The 26,236-nt window shown below is 34.8% G+C and overlaps 1 protein-coding gene and 1 pseudogene across 9 annotated transcripts in view; one reads left to right on the top strand and one right to left on the bottom strand.

The window, feature by feature from the left end:
- SLC4A10 (solute carrier family 4 member 10) overlaps positions 1-26,236 on the top strand; it is a gene marked incomplete at both ends in the record, with an annotated part of 302,753 nt that overhangs the window by 215,772 nt on the left and 60,745 nt on the right. For all 8 annotated transcript variants that reach the window (XM_082630536.1, XM_082630540.1, XM_082630538.1 and 5 more), the window contains one exon: positions 300-545. In XM_082630536.1, coding sequence (XP_082486662.1) covers positions 300-545 — 246 coding nt within the window. The remainder of the gene's footprint in view (positions 1-299; positions 546-26,236) is intronic.
- Positions 24,281-24,950, bottom strand: LOC309809843 (ribulose-phosphate 3-epimerase-like; annotated as a pseudogene). The gene is made up of 2 exons: positions 24,489-24,950; positions 24,281-24,399 (listed from the first exon to the last, which is right to left on the bottom strand). The product of its transcript is annotated as a ribulose-phosphate 3-epimerase-like (transcript).

Raw genomic sequence — 26,236 nt, forward strand, 5'->3', positions numbered from 1 at the left:
TTGCTGATTTGATTCAGTTTGCCATTTTTGTCTCTCCATGGAAATAAAGGAGCAGTAAAATATTGATGTATATTGTTATGTAATATTTATAAAAAATTATATTCAGCTCTAAGCACTGAGAAAACTCTTTGAGTTTTGTACCCTTAGGTGTTCCCTTTAGACCAAGTCTTGAGTTTAGATACTCATGGGATGTGAAGCTTATTTACTTTCACTTCCTGAATTAGACTTACTTCCATCTACTTAAAATGGTGGCAAGCTGTTAAATGACCTTCTTTCCACTGTTCTTTTCCCCCTCCTAGAGAATATGGGCTGTCATACCTATCTTTAAGAGCTAGTATTGGACTTTGGACTGCAACCCTGTGTATCATACTTGTGGCCACTGATGCAAGCTCCCTTGTCTGCTATATCACCCGGTTTACTGAAGAAGCTTTTGCTTCTCTTATTTGCATCATTTTCATTTATGAGGCCCTGGAGAAGTTGTTTGAACTCAGTGAAGCATATCCAATCAACATGCATAATGATTTGGAACTGCTGACACAATATTCGTAAGTACCATTTCCCCTGTTGGCTGTGGGGCTTTTCTTTCTACCAAAATTGCTATTGTTATAAGAAATATGAGGAACTTACTCAGCAGATAGAGTTCCTTAAATTGATTCATGACCTAAATCCTGGTCTCTCAGAGTTGAACACGATTTTAAGAGTCATCTAATCAGCTGCTCATCTGAATACTTGAGTTTTCATTATAACATCTTTGCCAAGAATAACTTTCTGAAGTTTTATTTGTCGAGCATTCCCTATTAAGTAGATAATGAACCAAGATCAATTTTACTACACAGAGATTTTTTTTTTCAAAATATTTTTGATTTTGGTCTCCCTTTAGGACCTTTTCCATGTAATGTAATCCAAAGAACACAGTAGTGAAAGATAAGATTTCAGATTTGAAGCAGTGAGATAAAAGAGACTCATTGGGTCTAAATTGCATAGTTTGATGTTTGAAAATATGATAAAGTCTTAAACAAAATATCACTGAATTGAAATGTATTTTTGCTTTTGGAACCTATGACATTTATGATAAAGTACTCACATATTGCCTGTTGAGGGTGATATTACAGTTTAGGATTAAAGATGGGATTGTACCTATTACACTTTCTAGCTTTGTATGCCAGCAGTTTGGGATTTCTCTAAGGCTGTATTTGCAGAGTATATGTGAACATTACGTTACTCTTCTCTGATTTAATTTTAGGATTTTTTGGTTGTAATTATATATACATTTTAAACAGTGAATATTTGAAACAATATGTTCTTTACCAGGCATCAACCTGGCATTATAAACTCTGCATTAACTACCAATGCTCTTCTTATAAACTGCTCAGATAGGCCCTCAAAATCTTCCTTTGAAGATTTATCATCTTTATTTACTATTAGAAGTTGAAATTGTTGAAATTAGGCCAAAACAGTGCAATATTATAGTCTTGTTAAGAATGATGTAATGATATAGAGTTGAAAATAAGATGACTTTTAGTACTTTGAATTTTTCTCGGTAATTAGAGATATGTTTAACAGTACATCTCTGTTTTAGAACAAAAAAAAATCAGAGTGAGATATACAATAACTTCCCCAATAAAAGTAAATGGTGAGGGTGTTGTGAACAGGATTCAAATGCAGATGAAGGAGGTGTCAGTACACTCAGAAAGCAGGCAGATGGGAAGAACAATTTGATCAGAATGAGATGTAACATTGATACATGCCTTTTCATTTATCTTTAGTTGAAAAGAGAGCAGTGTCACCTAATTTGGGTATCTTTGCAAGGATACGCAATTACCTCTGCTTGAATTTTCAAACCTACTACACGGCAGGCACTGTGCTCGGTGCTAGGGAAATCATGAACAATATTCTGTTCTCAGTGAGCTTCCAGTTTAGTAGGAAATGTAGACAAACAGACAACGCAGTGGAATAAGTGCTGTGTTAAAGGATTGGTCCAGAATACTATGGTACTACATCAGAAGAGCACCTAACCCAGATTTCAGGTTCAGAGAAGACTTCCTGGAGGAAGTGACGTAGAAGGCCAAAAAATCAGTAGGAATTAGGTGCTGAGGAATAGAGATGGAAAGTGGTTTAGATGGAGGGAATGGCACAGACTTGGACGTAAGAAATTTATTAATGCTTTGAAATATTTGTCCAAAGTTATATAGATAGTGGTGAAACAAGAAATTAGACTCAGGCTTTATGACCCTGATGTAATTTTCAGTGACTGAAGTTACTGCTGTAATTTTAAAATTTCTTTAAAGTACTGTTTCTCAACCACTGATACATATACAATCAGAGAAAAGCAGACAAAGCTTAAATAAGCAGGAGGGTTTTCATAATCAAGTATTGACCATAAAGTATTCTTCCAAAAATTCCACTGGATTTTTATATCCTTAAAACCCATTATAAATGAAAAAGATGGTGAATAATAAATGCATGTAGGTCTAATAAATAACTATAAAAAGTGGTGAATGATTGCTTTAGCAACTATCTAGCAATTTCAGTCTCTAAACATCAGTTAAAATAAGTTCACTAAAGTTTTAATTTTTAAAATTAAAGTTTTAATTCCAAGGACTATAACAATTTTTCTTTTCAAAGTCCTTTTATAGTCACTTTATATTTAATGAAATCCTATGGAGCAGATAAGATTTATTTTATAGAACAAGTTAATGATTTATAACTTACCAGTAATCAAATAAAGCATAATGAAGAGTAGAACCCACTTTTCTTAATGTTATGTTTTCTTTATTAGAGGGTGTGACTTTGTTCTGCCACTCAACTTTATCTCACCTTTTGGGCATATTGCCATGAATTCTTTATCAGATTAGTGTAATGTCAGTGTTGGCACTTTGTATATGATAATTTTACTCAGAGTATCTGCCACTTCTGTTGGGAAATTTTAAGCAAATTATTCTCGTTCATGTAAACTATTGCTACGTTCATTATTCATTCATTCATTCATTTCTACTTTGCTAGGTATTTTAAGTGTCACCACTACATACTTTATAGTATTAGTCATGCTGAATAAATGCTTAGAGACATTGCTGATAACTTGTTTTGGAGAAAGAAGCACTTCCCTTTAACTATGGAAATTAATATGCTAATTGTTCTGAACACTATTCCTCCTAGATATTTGTAGAACTAGTAAAATTCAGTTAGCTTAGCATATTTTTCTATTTATAAATGCAATTCTTGATAATATAAGGTGTTCAGCTTATGCACTTTACATTTATTATTTAACAAATAAGAAAAGATCGAGAAAAGAATATATACAACTCTGGGGAAAGAAGTTTACTTCGTAAAAACATTCCTTAGTTAGAGCTCTCAGTTGCAGGCAAAATAGTTTTTATACACCACCCAAAAAAACCCTGTTTTTATAAATAAGTACTGTGCAAATATTATGTGAAGGGTAAGAAAATATGTTCTCATAAATGAATGCTCATTGCTGGTCTCAGTGAAGTCTGTGTCCAGCTTCCACTCATTCCTCTGTGTAGCTCATCTCTTCTTTACATGGGTACCTGGGGTCTTTTCGATATATCAAAACTTGTTCTAAAGATGATTAGTAGGAAGCTAATTTTATTTCTTTGAGAATTTTCATTTTGATATCTAAAAGAAGGAAGGCAGAATTTTTTTCAATTATAAAAGCAGGTTTTTAGGGAATAAGAGAGATGGTCCTACTCATTCTGAAATCATATCCCTGGGTGTTGTGGGCTGAACTGTGTTCCTTCAAAATTTCCCACACGCCAGATTTCTGAGCAAATCTAATGGCTCTCTATATAGAATTTGAACACTTTTTAGCACCCTCTCTACCTCTGTAATCTCTTGTCTAAATTATGACCATTGCCTTCCAAATGGTGTCCCTGATTCTACTACCCTTCCCTTCCACAGACTGTTTTCTATGAAGCAGCCAGAATTATTCTCTTAAAACCCAAGTCAGATCTTGTCACTCTGCTTCTCAAAGCCCACTGATGACTTCCCATTACCTTCAAAGATGTTGTATGAGCTGTTCCTCACTGCCTGTCTTATCTTGTCTTCTACTTCCTCCTCTGCTCCACCCACGCTAATCTCCTTGCCCTTCAGCCTTCATACTTGCTGTTCTTTTTGCCTAGAATGCCCTTCTCCAGATATCTATGTGGCTTGTTCCTTCACTATCTTCAAAATCACCTGCTTGAGGACTTTCCATCTAAAATTTCAACTCTCTTCGCTCTCTTCCTTTTTTTAATCTAAAATATTATATAATTTATTTATCTTTTAAAAAGTAAGATTTATTGAAGTATTATTTACATACAATAAAATATGCCTCTTTTAAGTGTACCCTTAAATGAGTTTCAACAAATGAATAACATTATAATTGGAATATACAATATTTCCCAAAGTATTTCCTCATGGCCCTTCATAGTCTCTCTCTCACCCCAACCCCCAACCCCTGACAATCACTGATGTGAATTCTGTCTCTAAAGTTTTGCCTTTTTTAGAATGTCACATAAATGGAATCATAGAGTGTATAGCCTTTGGTGTCTGGCTTCTTTCACTTATCATAGGCTTTTGAAATTTACTCATTTTGTTGCATGCATCAATTTATTCCTTTTTATTGTTGGTCAGTGTCCCACTGTATGGATGTACCACAAATTGTCTGTCCAACCACAAGTTGATAGATGTTTGGGTTGTTGCTACTTTGGAGCTATATTGCTTCACATTGCAGGTCTTTACTTGGCCTATGTTTTCACTTTCTCTTGGGTAAATACCTAGAAACAGGATTGCTGGGTTATATGAAAAGTCTATATTTTAACTTTATAAGAAAATTCCAACATGGTTATACCATTTTGCACTCCCACCAACAATGAATGAGTGTTCCTATTGCTCTGCATCCTCATCAGCACATGGTATTGTGCTTATGTAGAGTGATACCTCTATCAGTCTGATTTATTGTGTGTTCCCCTCCTAGAGTGACTTCATGAGGGAAAGGGATTTAGTCTGTTTTGATCACTGCTTGCCCAGTGTTCAGATCAGTTTCTGGTACAAAATAGATAGATGTTCAGTGAAAATTTGTTGAAAAAATAAATGAATGTTGAATGAATATCACCTCTATCTAGAATTTGCACTAAGGCTCAGAAGGGTTTATGACTTACCCAAGTAGAAGAACTAGAGCTAAAACCCAACACATCTAACATTTAGTCAAATACTTTTGACAATGTACCACATTATAGGCCACTGGTTTGACCAAATTAATTTCTATTATTAATATTTAGAATATGAGGGAACTTGGATAAATTTTATTTAAGTCTCTTAGATATTATCTTCAAGCAGTTTAAAATTTATCACAGGAAATTAAAAATATAAAAATAGAGGGATTTAAAACATAAATATTTGAATAATATTAACATATACAGTAAAATGGATTCTTATTTTAGAGCATAAAAGTGCTTATTTTGATTATAACGATTCCCTGTAAATAGGTATTTGACAAGAAGGGAAAAAAAATCTTGGCTAGAGATGAATTTTGTTGTATCACACTGAAGCCCACTTCACCTTATTTTTAAGAAACTTGGTAATAATTTGGATTAAAAGATAGGAATCTATACCAATATCCTAGTTAGTTGCTTTGGGTAAGCCCCTAAGAGCAGCCTTCTAGAGACAACATCTTAACCCTCAAAAATACACAGGAAGTACATGTGAAATATGTAGGGAATAAGAGCTCTGGGAGGATACCTACCAAACTTATAATACTTTGGGGACAGAAGAAAAGACTGAAAAAAAAAAGGCTTGTTCTCTTTGTATATTTTGGAGTGTTCAACTGGCATTGTGTGGGTACATTATTTTGTAATTTCTTTCTAAGAATAAGTTTTATGAGAAGCAGACCCACGGATACAGAGAACAAACTAGTGGTTACCAGTGGGGAAAGGGAAGGGGGGAGTAGCAATAAAGGAGAAAAGGGTAAAAGGGGTTATTATAGGATTATATGAAATCATGTGTGTGAAACTTTTGAAAACTGTAAAGCACTATAGAATTTAAACAATCTTTCATTCAATTTAAAAAAAAGTTTTATTATGGGAAATTAAAGTGTTTTGACAAGCCATAGAATGAGGTAATTAGGGCCAGATGGTGCTCATCAAATCAGTTCCTGTGTAAACAAATTTATTTTCCATTTCAGGAAAATAGCAACTTACAAAACTCAAAGGAAGAATAGAGCAAAATGTTTAAGGTATAATAAGTAGATTTGCCATTCTGTTCTTAAATTCTCTTATTAGGCTCATTCTTTCAATATCTGTTGCTTTTCTCTGAATTGTGTTAACATTGATAGTGTGAAAATGAATATGGTCTCCACTCTAAAGGAGCTCAGTTATTAATAAGAAGACACTAGAGATGTGCTTTGTACATAGTGGCTGCACACAGAGAATTTGTTGAATCAATAAATGAGGAGGGAGCTAGAGGCAATGCATAGTCAAATCATTGCAACCTGGCATGGTAAGTATTTATACTAGACATATGTTTAATGGTCCAGGAGAAGAAGTAAAAAACTACCTTAATTTATCACTCCATCTCTGTTGTACCTGTAACTTGAGTTTCTTATATATGGCCTATCTGTTTTTCTCTCTCTTCATTATCTCTGCATGAGCAGGTCATAATTAGAGTTGAGGGCACCAAAGTAGATAGATGAAATCCTGGGACCAGTTGGCAGAGAGTCTTAAAAATTTTAATGGGTTTTATTGTAAAAGATCATTGGGGGTAATGACAAAGCTCTGGGAATAATTATGTGATAATAGATTAGAAGGTGATCATAGGGAGCGGAGCAAAGAGCAATAGCCTTGGTATGGAATGTTTAAGTCCTGATTATTGACTGAGACAATGGTAATGAGAAGAAAATAAACGAACTGGGGAAAAAAAGAAAGAAAAGCAAAAATTGGCAAGGCTGTATTCATTCATTCAACAAGTAATTATGGAATGCCTTATAATTTATATGAGCAATAGCAAAAATTTGCATACATGGCTTTATTTAAGCCTCACAATAATCTATGGTATAAGTATTACCCCTCAGATGATCAATCTGAGGCTCCAATGAGTTAATTAATTTGCTCAATATCCCAGAACCAGTGAATGGTAAATGAGAGTCAAACTCAGGTATACTTTGTTTTTATTAAAATGTAGTTGTTTTACAATATTATATTAGTTTCAGGTGTGCAGCATAGTGATGCAATATTCTTATAGATTATAATCCATTTAAAGTCATTATAAAATAATGGCTATATTCTCTGGTGCTGTACAACATATACTTGTTGCTTTTTGTTTTTCTTTTTAATTTTTGAATTTTATTTTATTTACTTTTTTATACAGCAGTTTCTTATTAGTCGTCAATTTTATACACATCAGTGTATATATGTCAATCCCAATCGCCCAATTCATCACACCACCACCTCCACCCCCCCATGACTTTCCCCCCTTGGTGTCCATACGTTTGTTCTCTACTTCTGTGTCTCAATTTCTGCCCTGCAAACCAGTTCATCTGTACCATTTTTCTAGGTTCCACATATATGTGTTAATATACGATATTTGTTTTTCTCTTTCTGACTTACTACACTCTGTATGACAGTCTGTAGATCCATCAACGTCTCAACAAATGACCCAATTTCGTTCCTTTTTATGGCTGAGTAATATTCCATTGTATATATGTGCCACATCTTCTTTATCCATTAATCTGTCGATGGGCATTTAGGTTGCTTCCATCACCTAGCTATTGTAAATAGTGCTGCAATGAACAACATGGGTGCATGTGTTTTTTTGAATTATGGTTTTCTCTGGGTATGTGCCCAGTAGTGGGATTGCTGGATCACATGGTAATTCTATTTTTAGTTTTTTAAGGAACCTGCATACTGTTCTCCATAGTGGCTGTATCAATTTACATTCCCTCCAACAGTGCAAGAGGGTTCCCTTTTCTCCACACCTTCTCCAGCATTTGTTGTTTGTAGATTTTCTGATGATGCCCATTCTAACTGGTGTGAGGTGATATCTCATTGTAGTTTTGATTTACATTTCTCTAATAACTAGTGATGTTGAGCAGCTTTTCATGTGCTTCTTGGCCATCTGTATGTCTTCTTTGGAGAAATGTCTATTTAGGTCTTCTGCCCATTTTTGGATTGGGTTGTTTGTTTCTTTAATATTGAGCTGCATGAGCTGTTTATATATTTTGGAGATTAATCCTTTGTCCATTGATTCATTTGCAAATATTTTCTCCCATTCTGAGGGTTGTCTTTTTGTCTTGTTTATGGTTTCCTTTGCTGTGCAAAAGCTTTTAAGTTTCATTAGGTCCCATGTGTTTATTTTTGTCTTTATTTCCGTTTCTCTAGGAAGTGGGTCAAAAAGGATCTTGCTGTGATTTATGTCATAGAGTGTTCTGCCTATGTTTTCTTATGAGAATTTTATAGTGCCCGGTCTTACATTTAGGTCTCTAATCCGTTTTGAGTTTCTTTTTGTGTATGGTGTTAGGGAGTGTTCTAATTTCATCCTTTTACATGTAGCTGTCCAGTTTTCCCAGCACCACTTATTGAAGGGACTGTCTTTTCTCCATTATATATCCTTGCCTCCTTTGTCATAGATTAGTTGACCATGGGTGCATGGGTTTACCTCTGGGCTTTCTATCGTGTTCCCTTGACCTATGTTTCTGTTTTTGTGCAAGTACCATATTGTCTTGATTACTGTAGCTTTGTAGTATAGTCTGAAGTCAGGGAGTCTGATTCCTCCAGCTCCGTTTTTTTCCCTCAAGACTGCTTTGGCTATTCGGGGTCTTTTGTGTCTCCATACAAATTTTAAGATATTTTGTTCTAGTTCTGTAAAAAATGCCATTGGTAATTTGATAGGGTTTGCATTGAATCTGTAGGTTTATACTGGGTAGTATAGTCATTTTCATAATATTCATTCTTCCAATCCAAGGTCATGGTATATCTCTCCATCTGTTGGCATCATCTTTAATTTCTTTCATCAGTGTCTTATAGTTTTCTGCAAACAGGTCTTTTGTCTCCCTAGGTAAGTTTCTTCCTAGGTATTTTATTTTTTTTGTTGCAATGGTAAATGGGAGTGTTTCCATAATTTCTCCTTCAGATTTTTCATCATTAGTGTATAGGAATGCCAGAGATTTCTGTGTATTAATTTTGCATCCTGCAACTTTACCAAATTCATTGATTAGCTCTAGTAGTTTTCTGGTGGCATCTTTAGGATTCTCTATGTATAGTATCGTGTCATCTGCAAACAGTGACAGTTTTACTTCTTCCTTTTCAATTTCTTTCTTTTTCTTTCTTTTTCTCCTCTGATTGCCGTGGCTAGGACTTCCAAAACTATGTTGAAAAATAGTGGTAAGAGTGGACATCCTTGTCTTGTTCCTGATATTAGAGGAAATGCTTTCAGTTTTTCACCATAGAGAATGATGTTTGCTGTGTGTTTGTTGTATATGCCCTTTATTATGTTCAGGTAGCTTCCCTCTATGCCCACTTTCTGGAGAGTTTTTATCATAAATCGGTGTTGAATTTTATCAAAAGCTTTTTCTGCGTCTATTGAGATGATCATATCGTTTTTATTCTTCAATTTGTTAATATGATGTATCACATTGATTGATTTGCATATACTGAAAAATCCTTTCATCCCTGGGATAAATCCCACTTGATCATGGCTTATGATCCTTTTAATGTGTTTTTGGATTCTGTTTCCTAGTATTTTGTTGAGGATTTTTGCATCTATATTCATCAGTGATATTGGTCTGTAATTTTCTTCTTTGTAGTATCTTTGTCTGGTTTTGGTGTCAGGGTGACTGTGGCCTCATAGAATGAGTTTGGGAGGGTTCCTTCCTCCGCAATATTTTGGAAGAGTTTGAGAAGGATAGGTGTTAGCTCTTCTCTAAATGTTTGATAGAATTCACCTGTGAAGCCATCTGGTCCTGGACTTTTGCTTGTTGGAAGATTTTTTTTTTTTTTTTTTTTTTTTTTGCGGTACGCGGGCCTCTCACTGTTCTGGCCTCTCCCATTGCGGAGCACAGGCTCCGGATGCACAGGCTCTGTGGCCATGGCTCACGGGCCCAGCCACTCCGCAGCATGTGAGATCTTCCCAGACCTAGGAATGAATCCGCGTCCCCTGCATCGGCAGGCAGCCTCTCAACCACTGCGCCACCAAGGAAGCCCTTGTTGGAAGATTTTTAATCACTGTTTCAATTTCATTACTTGTGATTGGTCTTTTCATATTTTCTGTTTCTTCCTGGTTCAGTCTTGGAAGGTTATACCTTTCTAAGGATCTGTCCATTTCTTCCAGGTTGTCCATTTTGTTGGTGTAGAGGTGCTTTTAGTAGTCTCTTAGGATGCTTTGTATTTCTGCAGTGTCTTCTGCAGAAGACACTTCTCCTTTTTCATTTCTAATTTTATTGATTTGAGTCCTCTCCCTCTTTTCCTTGATGAGTCTGGCTAATGGTTTATCAATTTTGTTTATCTTCTCAAAGAACCAGCTTTTAGTTTTATTGATCTTTGCTATTGTTTTCTTTGTTTCTATTTCATTTATTTCTGCTCTGATCTTTATGTTTCTTTCCTTCTGCTAACTTCGGGTTTCCTTTGTTCTTCTTTCTCTAGTTCCTTTAGGTGTAAGGTTAGATTGTTTATTTGAGATTTTTCTTGTTTCTTGAGGTAGGATTGTATAGCTATAAAATTCCCTCTTAGAACTGCTTTTGCTGCATCCCATAGGCTTTGGATCATCGTGTTTTCATTGTCATTTGTCTTTAGGTATTTTTTTGATTTCCTCTTTGATTTCTTCAGTGATCTCTTGGTTATTTAGTAATGTATTGTTTAGCCTCCATGTGTTTGTATTTTTTACAGTTTTTTTCCCTGTAATTCATTTCTAATCTCATAGTGCTGTGGTCAGAAAAGATACTTGTGTGATTTCAATTTTCTTGAATTTACTGAGGCTTGATTTGTGAGCCAAGATGTGATCTATCCTCGAGAATGTTCCATGTGCACTTAAGAAAGGGTAATCTGCTGCTTTTGGATGGAATGTCCTATAAATATCAATTAAAGCTCTCTGGTCTATTGTGTCATTTAAAGCTTCTGTTTCCTTATTTATATTCATTTTGGATGATCTGTCCATTGGTATAAGTGAGGTGTTAAAGTCCCCCACTATTATTGTGTTACTGTCGATTTTCTCTTTTATAGCTGTTAGCATTTGCCTTATGTATTGAGGTGCTCCTATGTTGGGTGCCTATATGTTTATAATTGTTATATCTTCTTCTTAGATTGATCACTTGATCATTATGTAGTGTCCTTCCTTGTCTCTTGTAACATTCTTTATTTTAAAGTCTATTTTACCTGATATGAGTATTGCTATTCCAGCTTTCTTTTGATTTCTATTTGCATGGAATATCTTTTTCCATCCCCTCACTTTCTGTCTGTATGTGTCCCTAGGTCTGAAGTGGGTCTCTTATAGACAGCGTATTTATGGGTCTTGTTTTTGTATCCATTCAGCAAGTCTGTGTCTTTTGGTTGGAGCATTTAATCCCTTCACGTTTAAGGTAATTATCGATATGTATGTTCCCATTACCATTTTCCTAATTGTTTTGGGTTTGTTTTTGTAGGTCCTTTTCTTCTCTGTGTTTCCCACTTAAAGAAGTTCCTTTATCATTTGTTGTAGAGCTGGTTTGGTGGTGCTGAATTCTCTTAGCTTTTGCTCGTCTGTAAAGCTTTTGTTTTCTCCATCGAATCTGAATGAGATCCTTGCTGGGTAGAGTAATCTTGGTTGGAGGTTCTTCCCTTTCATCACTTTAAGTATATCTTGCCACTCCCTTCTGGCTTGTAGAGTTTCTGCTGAGAAATCAGCTGTTAACCTTATGGGAGTTCCCTTGTATGTTATTTGTCACTTTTCCCTTGCTGTTTTCAATAATTTTTCTTTGTCTTTAATTTTTGCCTGTTTGATTAGTATGTGTCTTGGTGTGTTACTCCCTGGGTTTATCCTGTATGGGACTCGCTGTACTTCCTGGACTTGGTGGCTACTTCATTTGCCATGTTAGGGAAGTTTTCGACTATAGTCTCTTCAAATATTTTCTCGGGTCCTTTCTCTCTCTCTTCTCCTTCTGGGACCCCTATAATGTGAATGTTGCTGCGTTTAATGTTGTCCCAGAAATCTCTTAGGCTGTCTTCATTTCTTTTCATTCTTTTTTCTTTATTCTGTTCCACAGCAGTGAATTCCACCATTCTGTCTACCAGGTCACCCAACCTTCTTCTGCCTGAGTTATTCTGCTATTGATTCCTTCTAGTGTAGTTTTCATTTCAGTTATTGTATTGTTCATCTCTGTTTGTTTGTTCTTTAATTTTTCTAAGTCTTTGTTAAGCTTTTCTTGTATCTTCTTGATCTTTGCCTCCATTTTTCTTCTGAGGTCCTGGATCATCTTCCCTATCATTATTCTGAATTCTTTTTCTGGATGGTTCCCTGTCTCCACTTCATTTAGTTGTTTATCTGGGTTTTTTTCTTGTTCCTTCATCTGGTACATAGCCCTCTGCCTTTTCATCTTTTCTATCTTTCTGTGAAAGTTTTTGTTCCACAGGCTGCAGGATTGTAGTCTTGCTTCTGCTGTCTGCCCTCTTGTGCCCTTGTTGCTTACTTATTTTTACAGAGTAGTTTGTACCTCTCAATCCCCTAGGCCTATCTTTCCCCTCCCCACTTCACTCTCCCCACTGGTTATCCACTAGTTTGTTCTCTATATCTGGCAGTCTGTTTCTGTTTTGTTATATTCATTCATTTGTTTTAGTTTTTAGATTCTACATATAAATGAAAACATAGAGTATTTGTTTTTCTGTGTCTGACTTATTTCACTAAGCATAATACCCTTTAGGTCCATCCATGCTGCTGCAAATGTCAGAATTTCATTCTTTTTTTATGGCTAAGTGATATTCCATTTTATATGTGTATATATATATATGTATATATATATATGTATATATCTCACTTTCTTTATCTATTCCTCTGTTGATGAACACTTCGGTTGCTCATATCTTGGCTATTGTAAATAATGCTACTATGGATATTGGGTTTGTGTATATTTTCAAATTAGCGTTTTTGTTTTTTTTAGATATATACCCAGGAGTGTGACTGCTGCATCATATGGTAGTTCTATTTTTAGATTTTTGAGGAACTCCATACTGTTTTCCACAGTGGCTGTACCAATTTACATTCCCACCAACAGTGCAGGAGGGTTCCCTTTTTTCCACACCCATGCTAATGTTTGTTATTTGTAGGCTTTTTGATGAAATCCATTTTGACAGGTGTGGGTGATATCTCATTATGGTTTTGATTTGTATTTCTCTGGTAATTAGTGATGCTAAACATCTTTTCGTGTGCCTGTTGGCCATCTGAATATCTTCTTTAGAAAAATGTCTATTCCAGTTTTCTGCTCATTTTTTAACCAGGCTGTGTGTGTGTGTGTGTGTGTGTGCACGTGTTTTTTGATATTGAGTTGTATATATAAACAGTTGAACTGTATATATTTTGGATATTAACCCTTTATATATATATATCATTTGCAAATATCTTCTCTCATTCAGTGGGTTGTTTTTTCGTTGTGTAGGTTCATTTGGTTTTAAAGCCCATGAACTTTTTTTCTATGATAAAAAATAAAAATGATAGTAAAACTTCAATTTTATTATAACTCCTTAAAGGCAGTAACTGTCATATGTTTCTATGTATTCCCCATAGCACTTAGCGTAATACTCTGTACAAAATAATTTTAACCTGTTAAATCATTGAATGAACAAAGAAGACTACATGCTATGTTCCAGATACTTGGGTGTAAAAGTAGCACTATAGATGGGTCTCTGCTCCAATTGAGCATATTATCTATTGAAAGACTTAGACATTAAATATTACACAAATAATTACTTAATTATACTTGACATAAATGCTATCTCATAATGGTACAGAATGCCATGAGAGTGAGAAATACTTCCAATGTTATTTGTATTTGGAGGCCAAGGAGAGCCTATAGGTATTTGAATGGAGATAAAATTCTGATGAGAAAAAGTTTAAGAAAGATTTCATGGAGAAAGTATTTATGTTTTAAGTTTTAGCTAGTAGTGGTGGTGTTTTGCAAAGTTATTTTGCACATTTTTGTAAAGCTATTTTCTTCATAATATGTCATAGCTATAAGTTTAAATAATTTATTAGAGAGAAAAGTATTAAGTACTTACAGAATCTCTTCTACGAATAAAATCTGAAACATGGAAATAGATGTATTCATAAGAAACTGTATTATTTAAATAGTCATCTTAATAGAAACAAATTAAAGGTTTAGTAATAGAAGAATGAGTAAACTATGTCACATCCATTAAAAATGATGGTTATGAAGAGTAATGAGCAAACAGAAAGTACTTACATTATAGTTCTATATAAAAGAGATTAGAAATGCTCATATGCTCATAAAAATGTTGAAAATATACATAAGAATTACTGAAAGATATATACCAAAAATTACAGTTATTGGTGGAAAGATTCTGAGGGATTTCTTTTTCATTTTTTATTTTATAAATATTCTGTAGTGTGGTTTTATTATTTTTGAAATTCAAAATACTTTATGAAAAAGAAAAATGAATAAGCATAAAAACATGTTTGGCTTCTATAGATACATCATAACTCTCTGATTTTATGCCTTATGTTAATACCTAACTTGCTACACAGCACTCTTAAGGTGATTTAATCAATAAAGAGACTTAAAAAAAAAAAAGAATCACAAATCATTACTGTTCAGCACTCACAGAAAGGTACTAATAATAACTACAAAAGCAAAAGCAGAACATCTGCAACCTAGGGACTAAAATTAGTAATAATGTTGAAGGGAGTTCTACCAAATTATGTTTTCTAGAAGGCAGCCATAGGCTCTTCTTGTGTAAGGAAGACTGATCACCTCCATTAGCCTTGAAACAAAAGCAAAGACTTCTGGATGCAGGCATTTAATTATAATGTTTATCTAATCATTCTGTAGCCATTTATATAATTAAGATGGCTTAGAGCATACTTTTCTTTGGGCAGTAAAGGGTAGTAGAGGTTGTGTTTGGTGAAGAGTATATTTTAAGCCAAACAGTCCAACACTAATTATGGCATTTTATACTGGTGTTTCAAAAAATGTAGAAAAAGTGTGGATACTGCCCATTCTTTTGCCTTTGGATTGTTGAACTTTCCAATCTATGAGCTGGTGGTAGCCACAATTGTAATAACCACCACAACAATGATAATACCTAACACCTAATTAGTAGTTACTTATGCTAGACCCTGTTCTAGGTGCTTTTACCTATATTAACTTATTTTTACCCTCATAATAACCCTATGAGGTTGATTGCTGTCACTATCCCAACTTTAAAAATACTAAAATATAGAGATGCTAAGTAACTTGTCTAAGGTCACTCCGTTAAGTGCTTGGATTTGACTGATACAGGAACTCTGGCTGGAGAGTCCAAAGTCCAATGTCATAGGCACCAGGCTATTTTATGCACCTAAAGATTTTTTTTTTGCATTAATATTTCCATCTTATGGCCAGAGTCACTAAACATTATTTTGGAGATGTAAGTAACAGAAGAGCTTATTCCCAAAGCTTATTGCTTTCTCTAGTTTTTTTTTTTTTCTTTTCTTTTTTGTAGTTTTAGATGAAAAATATTTGGACTAAGTTCATCAGTATAGGTAAAAAGAGGAAAGTGGGATTTTTCTCATTTTATCTTGACTTATTTATGTAGAATATCTGGTTTTGACATTTTAAGTACATAAAATCTCAGCCAAAGCCCTCTTTGATCTACCAAGGGTTGGTACAGAGATCTTTTTCAAACTTCCTGTACAAGTGTGCAGCCTCTGAGGACTATCTGCTGAGATTTCAAATATTAGAGGTGTGGACTCAGGAAAGAATGATGATTTGGTTGGCTATACATGATATCTATGATATATAAATCTTTTAGGTAAAAAACCTATTTTTCCTCCTTGGAACTGATTTATGGCAGAGGAATATTATCAACCAGAGATAGGCCTGACAAGGAGGCTTAGGTAACTAATGTCCACTTACAAACCTAACTCTCCAAAAAAAATATCTCCCCTATGAGCTTGACATTTTTATCCCAAATTTCTTAATACTTTTGGAAAGTCACTGTTGAAATGTAAATACACTCCCAGGAATGGAGTAACACATTACGCCATTGTCCTCACTAATACAGTGCCAGCACATAGGAAAACAGAGACCATAGCCCTGAGAGAATTGTGCACACAGCAAGCAAAGTGAATGGAGAAGTGATACTAGCCCGGTGGCCAGGTTTACCTGAGGCTATGAGAAAATAGTAATCTGGAAGTTGGGCAAGGGAGGTGGTGGTGGTGTAGTTGTCATGATGTGAAGGCAGGGCTGCAGGATGTTTTGGGGGGAGTATCTTAAAGGAGAGGGGTCCTGAAAGGGGAAGCTGAGAAGACCATACACTAATGGTATATTACTTAATTTATTCTGGAGCCATCTCACTCTTCTGGCTATGCTAATGGAAATGGCACAGTTATATCTAGATGAAGCATATTATAGAGAAAAAGGCAGAAGTTTCAGGGTCGAGAAGACCTGGATCCAAATCTAATCACTATGACCTTGGATGAGTTATCAAACACTTAGTTTCCTCCATCTATAAAATGTAGAAATCAAACTACTAAACTAGAAAACAAAGTGCCTTCTGCCATGCATATGGTAGCTGTATGCATATCATATCTATATGCATAAATATACAGTAGCTAAAGAAAGCATATATATATGTATATACACACATACATTTATACGTAGATGTATTCATGCATCTACTATAGTGCTATCTTTCTCCCTTGTTATGTTACTTCTGCAAGAAACTTGTCATATAGTCTCTATTTTACATTTTAGTTTCCTTTTATCATATGTAAATTTACTTTTACCTAATTTTCAGAATATTCAAATAATTTTCTATTAAACTATGGTGTTGGGTCTTTTTTTTCTGAGGTATATTAGCAAAATGATCAACTTGAAGAATTTTTTTTAATTTTATTTATTTAATTTATTTTTGGCTGTGTTGGGTCTTTGTTGCTGTGCATGGACTTTCTCAAATTGCAGAGAGCAGGGGCTACTCTTCGTTGTGGTGCACGGGCTTCTCATTGCGGTGGCTTCTCTTGTTGTGGATCATGGGCTCTAGGCACACGAGCTTCAGTAGTTGCAGCATGTAGGCTCAGTAGTTGTGGTGCCTGGGCTTAGTTGCTCAGCTGCATGTGGGATCTTCCCAGACCAGGGCTCGAACCCATGTCCCCTGCATTAGCAGGCGATTCTCAACCACTGCGCCACCAGGGAAGCCTAACTTGGAGAATTTTAATCATTAGCTACCTGAAAAGTATTGGTGCTTGATACAGCAGATTCAGGCAATATATTACTAATCTACTTTAACAAGAAAGAGACTATTGCTTCTAATGAATGATATTAACTGTTTTCTTTTTGGCAGCATTACTGCCAAATAGCTAACTATGCTATCTATGGCAATAGCTAACTATGCTATCATTATTTGAATTCATGACAAGGCTGGGTAACGAGTTGAGGCAGTTATTCTGTATGATCAGATGATTGAAGCCTGAACAGAACATAAATGTATATACCTATGCAACTATCTAAAATAATTATTCTGATCTCTGTAGCAGTTTGAATACTTGTTATGATTCTAAAAAGGGGACTTTAGGGAGCATATGCCAGTTTCAAAAACCAGGCACATGTTCACACGGCTGTAAGTTAGGGATCCCTGACCAATGAATTGGACACCATCTGTCAGCAGGACCTTGAAGTTTTAGCTGGCAGATCTTGGAGCAGCTTTCCAAGCCGTTTGCTGCTTCCTCACTCCCACATGCTTAGTTAGCTGGGATTCCCAGTTGGGAAGCGAAGGCAGGTAGCATTTTGACCCTCCCCTCACCACCTTCAGTATACTTTATTCTCAGAACCATCCCCAGAGATTTAAAAGCATCGGGAATATAAAAAATATCTCTTCCTCACAAGGTTGGAGGCCTTGGACCTTACATTGAAAAGATTTATTTTTACATTTTTTTCAAATTATGACAACTTATGTAGAAAAATATGGCAGATACCTGTTCTTTAGAAAAAAAATTTTTTTTGCAATATTTGTTACATAACAAGAGTGTAAGAATAAAGTGCTTGATATGTATTTGTTTTCTGATTATAATTTGGAACACAGGTATAAATGCCTTGGTTTATGGACTAAATCTGTACCCTGTCATCTCCTAACCTACTAGATCTTTTTTGGAATAATAAAATGCATATCACTGGGGCCAGTATCCACAGTTCTAGAATATTCTTAGCCATCTGGTTCTGTTACAGAGTAAAGTTAGACTGGAAATAAGACAATGTTAGTAAAGGAAGCTTCCTTTGCCCACCCCACCTTCCATGGGCTCCATTTTTTGGTGCGCACAACATAGTGATTTAATGATATATATGTATATTGTAAAATGATCATCACAATAAGTTTAATAATAACATCCATCACCACACATAGTTAATATTTTTCTTGTGATGAGAACTTTTAAGATCTACTCTCTTAGCAACTTTCAAATATACAATATAGTGTTGTTGACAATAGTCACCATGTGGTCCATTACACCCCCAGAACTTATTTATCTTATAACTAGAAGTTTGTACCTTTTGATCACCTTCACCCTTTCACCTTTATTCTTGATGAATATTTGACTAGTTATAGAACTCTGGATTGCCAAGTGTTTTCTTTTAGCCTGTTAATGACCTCATTCCATTGGTTTCAATTTTAGCTCAGGAGAAGTCATTGTCAATCCTACTGTTGCTCTTTAAAAGCAATGTCTTTTTCCCTAGATGTTGTTAAGATTTTCTCTTTATCTTTGGCTTTCTTCAGTTTCAGTATATTTGGGCATATCCTTTTTTTTTCTTCTAGTTTAATTGAGATATCATTGACATATAGCACTGTATAAGTTTAAGGTATACAGCATGGTGGTTTGACTTATATACATAATGAAATGATTGCCACAATGACTTAATGAACATTCATCATCCTGTATAGATACCAAATTAAAGAAATAGAACAAAAGTTTTTTTCCTTGTGATGAGAACTCTTAGGATTTACTCTCTTAACTTTCATATATGATATACAACAGTGTTAATTATATTTATCATGTTGTACATTAAATCTGTGGTATTTATTTATCTTACAGCTGGAATTTTGTACCTTTTGACTGCCTTCATCATCCCCACCCCCTGCCTCTGATAACCACAAATCTGATCTCTTTTTCATGAGTTTGTTTGTTTGTTTTGAAGTATAATTGACCTACAATGCTATATTAGTTCTTGGTACAAAACATAGTGATTCAGTATTTCTATACATTTCAAAATGATCATCATGATAATCTAGTCACCATCTGTCCTCATACAAAGATATTATGTAATTATTGACTATATTTCCCACACTGTACATTTCATACCTGCGACTCACTTATTTTGTAACTGAATGTTTGTACCTCTTAATCTCCCTCACCTATTTCTCTCCTCCACTCACTCCTCTCCCTTCTTGGCAACAACCTGTGTGTTCTCTGTATCTATGACTCTGTTTCTGTTTTGTTATGTTTGTTCATTTGTTTTATTTTTTAGATTCCACATATAAATGAAATCATACAGTATTTGTCTTTCTCTGTCTAACCTATTTCACTTAACATAATACCCTCTGGATCCATTCATATTGTCACAAATGGCAAGATTTCATTCTTTTGTATGGTTAATATTCCATTGTGTGTGTGTGTGTGTGTGTGTGTTTGTGTATATATATACACACACACATTATCCATTCATCTATTAATCACCACTTAGGTTGCTTCCATATCTATTCACCTATTAATTGCCACTTAGGTTGCTTCCATATCTTGGCTATTATAAATAATACTGCAGTGAATACGGGGGTGCATTTTTTTAAAATTAGTGTTTTCATTTTCTTTGAATACATACCCAGAAGTAGAATTGCTGGATCATATTGTAGTTCTATTTTTTTTCCATCTCATTACTTTAATCATTTTGTCAAAATAATCTGAACATGCATAAATACTTGACTTGACTTGTTATAAGAATGTGTAGCATAAAAGTCCCTGAGACACATCCAAGAATGACTTGAAATGTATTCAGTGCAATTATTCATCATACTAATTGCCAAGGACTTGGCTCCCTTCCTTGATATTTAAGGTATGTGACTAAAAAAAGATATATAATATATATTATATAATATTCATAATTATACATTATATATAAATATATGTATGTTTATTAATGCTAAATCAGAGTCTCCCTCTCCAATGCCTGGTTTTTCTGCCAGTTTACTGATGCTATATATGAAGTCATTTCCAGACTGTAAGGAATGTACTTACCGAGGTAAATTAGTTCTTTAAGCCTTAGGGTGCCAGTTAGTAGAATGATGGCAGTGGAACTAGAAGGTCTCAAGAGAAGATGTTGTCCAACGCCCTCATTTTGCAGTTCAAGTGACAGAGGCTCAAAAGGTTTGCAACTTGCACAAGCAGGTCTGGTTCTGCCACTATTACTGTAACCTTAGACAAGTCCTTAACTGGGTCTAGACTTCTGCTCCCTCCTCGGTAAAATGGATTGGTGATTGTCACAGCTAACATTTTCCAGGTGCTTCCTGTGTGCCTGACACTGTCCTGAGTACTTTAAGTGTCTTTTCTAATTCTCCCAACACCTCCATAAATTATATATGATTACCTTCAATTAGAGATGAGAATATCAAAGCACAGACATCTTAAATAATTTGCCCGAGATAAGACAATTAGGAAATGTTACAAAGCTAGTCTAGTAACCCAGGGATAACTGCCTCTAAAATTCTCAAATTCCAATTCTTAAATCCCTTCTAAGAAAACCCCGTCAGATAGGTTCTCAAATTCCTTTTATCTCTAAAAGTCTAGAGCAGAGTTACAAACTATGGCTCATTGGCCAAATCCAGGCACCACCTTTGCTTATACAGAAGTAGTTCTATTTCTAACTTTTTGAGGAATCTCTATATTGTTTTCCATAGTGGCTGTATTTACATTCCTGTCAATAGAGCATGTAGATTTCCTTTTCTCCACATTCTCACCAATGCTTGTTATTTGTTGTGTTTTTGATAATAGCCCTTCTGACAGATATCTCACTGTGGTTTTAATTTGCATGACTCTGGTGATGTTGAGCATCTTTTCATGTGTCTGCTGGCCATCTGTACATCTTCTTTGAAAAAATATCTATTCATGTGCTCTGCCTATTTTTTAGTTGGGTTGTTTGTTTATTTGATGTTGAGTTATATGAGTTCCTTGTATATTTTGGATATTAATCCCTTATTGGATATATCATTTGCAAATATCTTTTCCCATTCAGTAGGTGGCCTTTTCATTTTGTTGATAGTTCCTTTGCTGTGCAAAAGTTTTTTTAGTTTGATGTAGTCCCATTTGTTTATTTTTGTTTTCGTTTCCCTTGCCTGAGGAGACAGATCCAAAAAATTTGCTAAGACCAATATCTAAGAGTGTAATACCTAAGTTTTCATCTAGAATTTTTATGGTTTCAGGTCTTACATGTAAGTCTTTAATCCATTTTTAGTTTATTTTTTATATGGTGTCAGAAACCAGCTCAGTTTGATTCCTTTGTATGTAGCTATCCAGTTTTCCCAACACCATTATTGAAGAGGCTGTCTTCTCCCCATTGCATATTCTTGCCTCCTTTGTAATAGATTCATATAAATGTGGGTTAATTTCTGGGCTCTCTACTCTGTTCCATTGATCTATGTTTCTGTTTTTGTGCCAGTACCATACCATTTTGATTATTGTAGCTTTGTAGTATAGTTTGAAATCAGGAAGCGTGATAGCTCTAGTTTTGTTGTTCTTTCTTAAGACTGTTTTAGCTATTCAGGGTCTTTTGGGTTTCCATACAAATTTTAGAATTATTTGTTCTAGTTCTGTGGGAAATTCCATTGGTATTTTGATAATGATTGCATTAAATCTGTAGATTGCCTTGGGTAGTATGGTCATTTTAACAGTATTACTTTTTCCAGTCCCTAAACCTGGTACATATTTTCATCTTTTTTGTGTTGTCTTAAATTTCTTTATTCAGTGTCTTATAGTTTTCTGAGCATAGGTCTTTTACCTCCTCAGTTTGATTTATTCCCAGGTATTTTATTTTTTGATGCAATTGTAAATGAGATTACTTTCTTAATTTCTCTTTCTGATAGTTCTCATTGTTAGTTTATAGAAATGCAACAGATTTCTGTATATTAATTTTGTATCCTGCAACTTTCTAAATTCATTGATGAGTTCTAGTAGTTTCTTCGTGGTGTCTTTAGAATGTTCTATGTATAGTATCATGTCATCTGAAAACAGTTACAGTTTAATTTGTGCCTTTCCAATTTGGATTCCTTTTATTTTTTTTTTCCTATCTGGTTGCTCTGGCTAGAACTTCTAATACTATGTTGAATGAAAGTGGCAAGAGTGGGCAATCTTTTTTTTTTTATCGAAGTATAAATGTTGCTTTACAATGTTGTGTTAGTTTCAACTGCACAGCAAAGTGAATCAGCTATACGTATACATATATCCCCTCTTTTTGGATTTCCTTCCCATTTAGGTCACCACAGAGCATTGAGTAGAGTTCCCTGTGCTATACAGTAGGTTCTCATTAGTTATCTATTTTATAGTTTACATAGTATCAATAGTCTATACATGTCAATCCCAATCTCCCAATTCATCCCATCCCCTCCCTTCCTCCTTGGTATCCATACATTTGTTCTCTACGTCTACATCTCTACTTCTGCTTTGTAAATAAGATCATCTATACCATTTTTTTCAGATTCCACATATATGTGTTAATATATGATATTTGTTTTTCTCTTTGTGACTTACTTCAAGGAGTGGGCATTCTTGTTTTATTCCTGATCTTAGAGGAAATGCTTTTAACTTTTCATCATTGAATATGATGTTAGCTGTGGGCTTGTCACATAGTCTTTATTTTGTTAGGGTGTATTCCCTATGGGCTGCATTTTAAAAACAGTACAGACCAGAAATCCTATGCCTACTAGAGACTTTCCATGGTACCAGCCTGCTACTGAGCTTTACTTTCTTATTTTTAAATGGAAAGAAAAATACCTGTCCTAGCAGTCATAAGAATGATTTGTAAATTTAATGCGATTATATCAAAGTACTTTATAACTCATTACATAAACTTATATACTGTATTGAGCATCTACTAAATTCTAGGAATAGTACTGGAAACTTTGCATATATTATGGTGCCTCTTTTAAGGCTCAACAGGATCCTGTACAATTGTTATAATTACATTTGATGTATAATGAGTTAATAGAAGCTCAAAGAAGTTGTGTGATTTTTCAGAGGTCAAATAGGCCTAAAGGGGCAGAGTCAAGATTCAGCTCAATATTACTTCCAAATAGAGACTTTACTTTTCCTTGTACTCAGAACTAAAGCAACAGCATTATTTAATGTCCTTAAGAATGGTAGGTGGCATTAAGAAAGGAGGAAAAATCACTGAATAATCTACCCCTTAAGCAAAGCCGGCAAAGAAAACATCCTGATAAAATCAATGCCTATATTTTAGAGCAGACCACCTGAAAACCCCTGGGCTTCAGACATTTTGAAAATAGTTTTTATGTATTTGACTGTAAAGTAAAAAAGGGAAAATATAGATGTTTTAGATGCAAAAGGAATATGGTATGCCCTCCCAACCAGATTCAAGCTTGTATTTTTCATGAGTTTTATTCTGCTCATATTATCAAATCACAAATGATGAAACAGGAAAAACATAAGGGCTTCATTTGCTTTTGGATAACAGATGGGAAACAACAGAAAATTCTTTTCAGAAATGCAGAAAAATAATTTTCTTCATAATAGCTAATATGTCTTCTTTAGGCATTAAGATACATTTCTGTTTATAATCTTAAGACAGCTATATTTTTACTCTTTATAAAAATCAAATCTCCCAATAATAAACAGGGTATTTCAGTACCCTAATATTTAAATGCCATCATTAAAAATGTAGATATGCACCCCAGTTTCTAACCTCTTAGAACGTTTTACACAATAGGTTTTAGTCCTGGGAATGAATAATTGCTCGGGAAAGCAGCACCACTTCATGCAATATGATTTGGTAGTCAACATTCTTATTTTCCAATAAAAGGGAAATTTCATGAATAGAAACATTGGGCTCCTTGAGATTTCACAAATGAAAAGTTTGTTTCTGAGTAGCTTCTGAGCAAATATATCTTAACAGGTTGGTCACAGATCTGGAGTCTTCATTCCTTATAATAGCACTACCAGACACAATCATGTTAGCCACTGTGTTTGCACAGTTATGGAGAGTGTCATGATCTACACTTCACCATTAACCTCTCTGCCAAAAGACAGAAATTGGACCCTCGACTGATGAAACTTTGGCATCATATCTTGCATAAATTTCTGCCCTCCAAACCCAGGTTCAACTGGTGTAACCAAGGCCATATCTATCTGATTAGCCCATGGTGCCAAATACTCAACTGTCATTCCTAGTTTGATGGCAAGTCCAACCTTTGTCTCCTTCTCCCAAATGTCTTTAATTAAGGCCCCTGGGTTCTCATATATATGGATTGACTCCTACTGCAGCCATTGGCTTTACCAACTGTTCCAGCCTAGAAACGATCCTGTGCATTTCAAGGAAAGGATCCTGTCATAGCTGCTTTTGGAGACTCTACCATAGGGTGACCAAAAGTGATGCTGTGAGCAAAATACCCATCTGTTGTATCCAGGTGCAGATAATTGGCCCCAGAGACCAGTGTCTAGAAGTACTCAGCCCTTGAATTGGCCAGGTTGCTGTTGAAGATGGATGGGCCAATCTTACAGCTGCACACCATGGTACTGGTTTCCAAGAGCCAAGTTACATGAGTCCTCCAGCAAGATGAAGGGTTTATCCTGATTTCTTCTTCTTCTTTTTAAAAGTGTGTTAGTACTTTAATCTTTGAGCAGTGACTAAATTTTCATTTGAAATAATTATTAATTTTCCCAAGTGTAAATCAAAGTAAAGGCATGAGTTATAGCTTTAAAGAATTTATTTTACAATAAGTTAGGTCTTAAGTTTACTTGCCTATTATTCAGATGAGTCAGAAATAGCAGTTTGCTTGGGTTTTGTTGCTTGGTTTTTGTTGCTTGAGTGGAGTAAGTTAACAGAAGAGCTGGCTAATTTAGTGATTTTGCTAAAATATGCAGATAAATAACTTCAAATATCCATTGATGTGCCCTTTGTTAGGAATATAAATGGGATCAAATGGCTAATAAATGTTTTTGTTCCCAACTTTCTTTCAAATAAAATCCTGTTATTTCAAATAAAATTCTTCCTTTTAAATAACATTCTGTTATATGTATGCATATATATATTTATGTTAGATGTATGCTTAATGTATGCTTAACTGTAAGGCAGTTCACTAGTAAGGGGCAGTGTATTCCCATGATGGGAAATTCCTCCAAATGAATCTTTCTGTTACTTTAACTCAAAAAAAAATAAAAAAAGGCCTAACACCATAGGAGCTTGAAGGGAAAACATTTGGGAAAATATTTTTATATTCTGAAAATTTGGTAAATGTATTGATGACAAAAGGAAACTAAAATGCAAAACAAAGAAAATATGCCAAATTTCTCACAGGAGTAATATAATAAGAGAAAACTAGCATTATAGTAGATGGAATTTAGCTCACTTTCTACTCCCACCTCCAACCTTTCTTCTTGCTCTATCTCTCCTTCCAAAATAATTATACCATATCCTAAGTTTCAACATTCCCATAACCTTTGTACATAAATAAACAAATAACCACAAGTAACGTATATAAACCTCTATTTCTTGTTCCACGAGTTGTAGATAATTCTCTTTACTTTCTACTTTGTGTTGACCTAAAACAAATAGACTGCCAGTTATTTCTCTAGCAAAAAAGGGTTTATTCAGGGTCAGTAAAGAATTGCAATTTGGGATCTGCAACCATGGCAAGCCACGTGCAAGCCCCCTGCAAAAATGAGAGAACTCTTTTATAGAGGGGAAAAGGAAATTGGGAGGGCCGTAGTAACCAAATAGTCCATCGTTTTCTATTGGCTGAGTTGTGACAATCTCATTGGATGAGTTCTTGCCAGGAAAGGAGAAGAAGTCTTTCTT

The sequence above is a fragment of the Mesoplodon mirus genome, assembly GCF_964341445.2.
Source record: "Mesoplodon mirus genome assembly, chromosome: 8".
NCBI lineage: Eukaryota > Metazoa > Chordata > Mammalia > Artiodactyla > Ziphiidae > Mesoplodon > Mesoplodon mirus.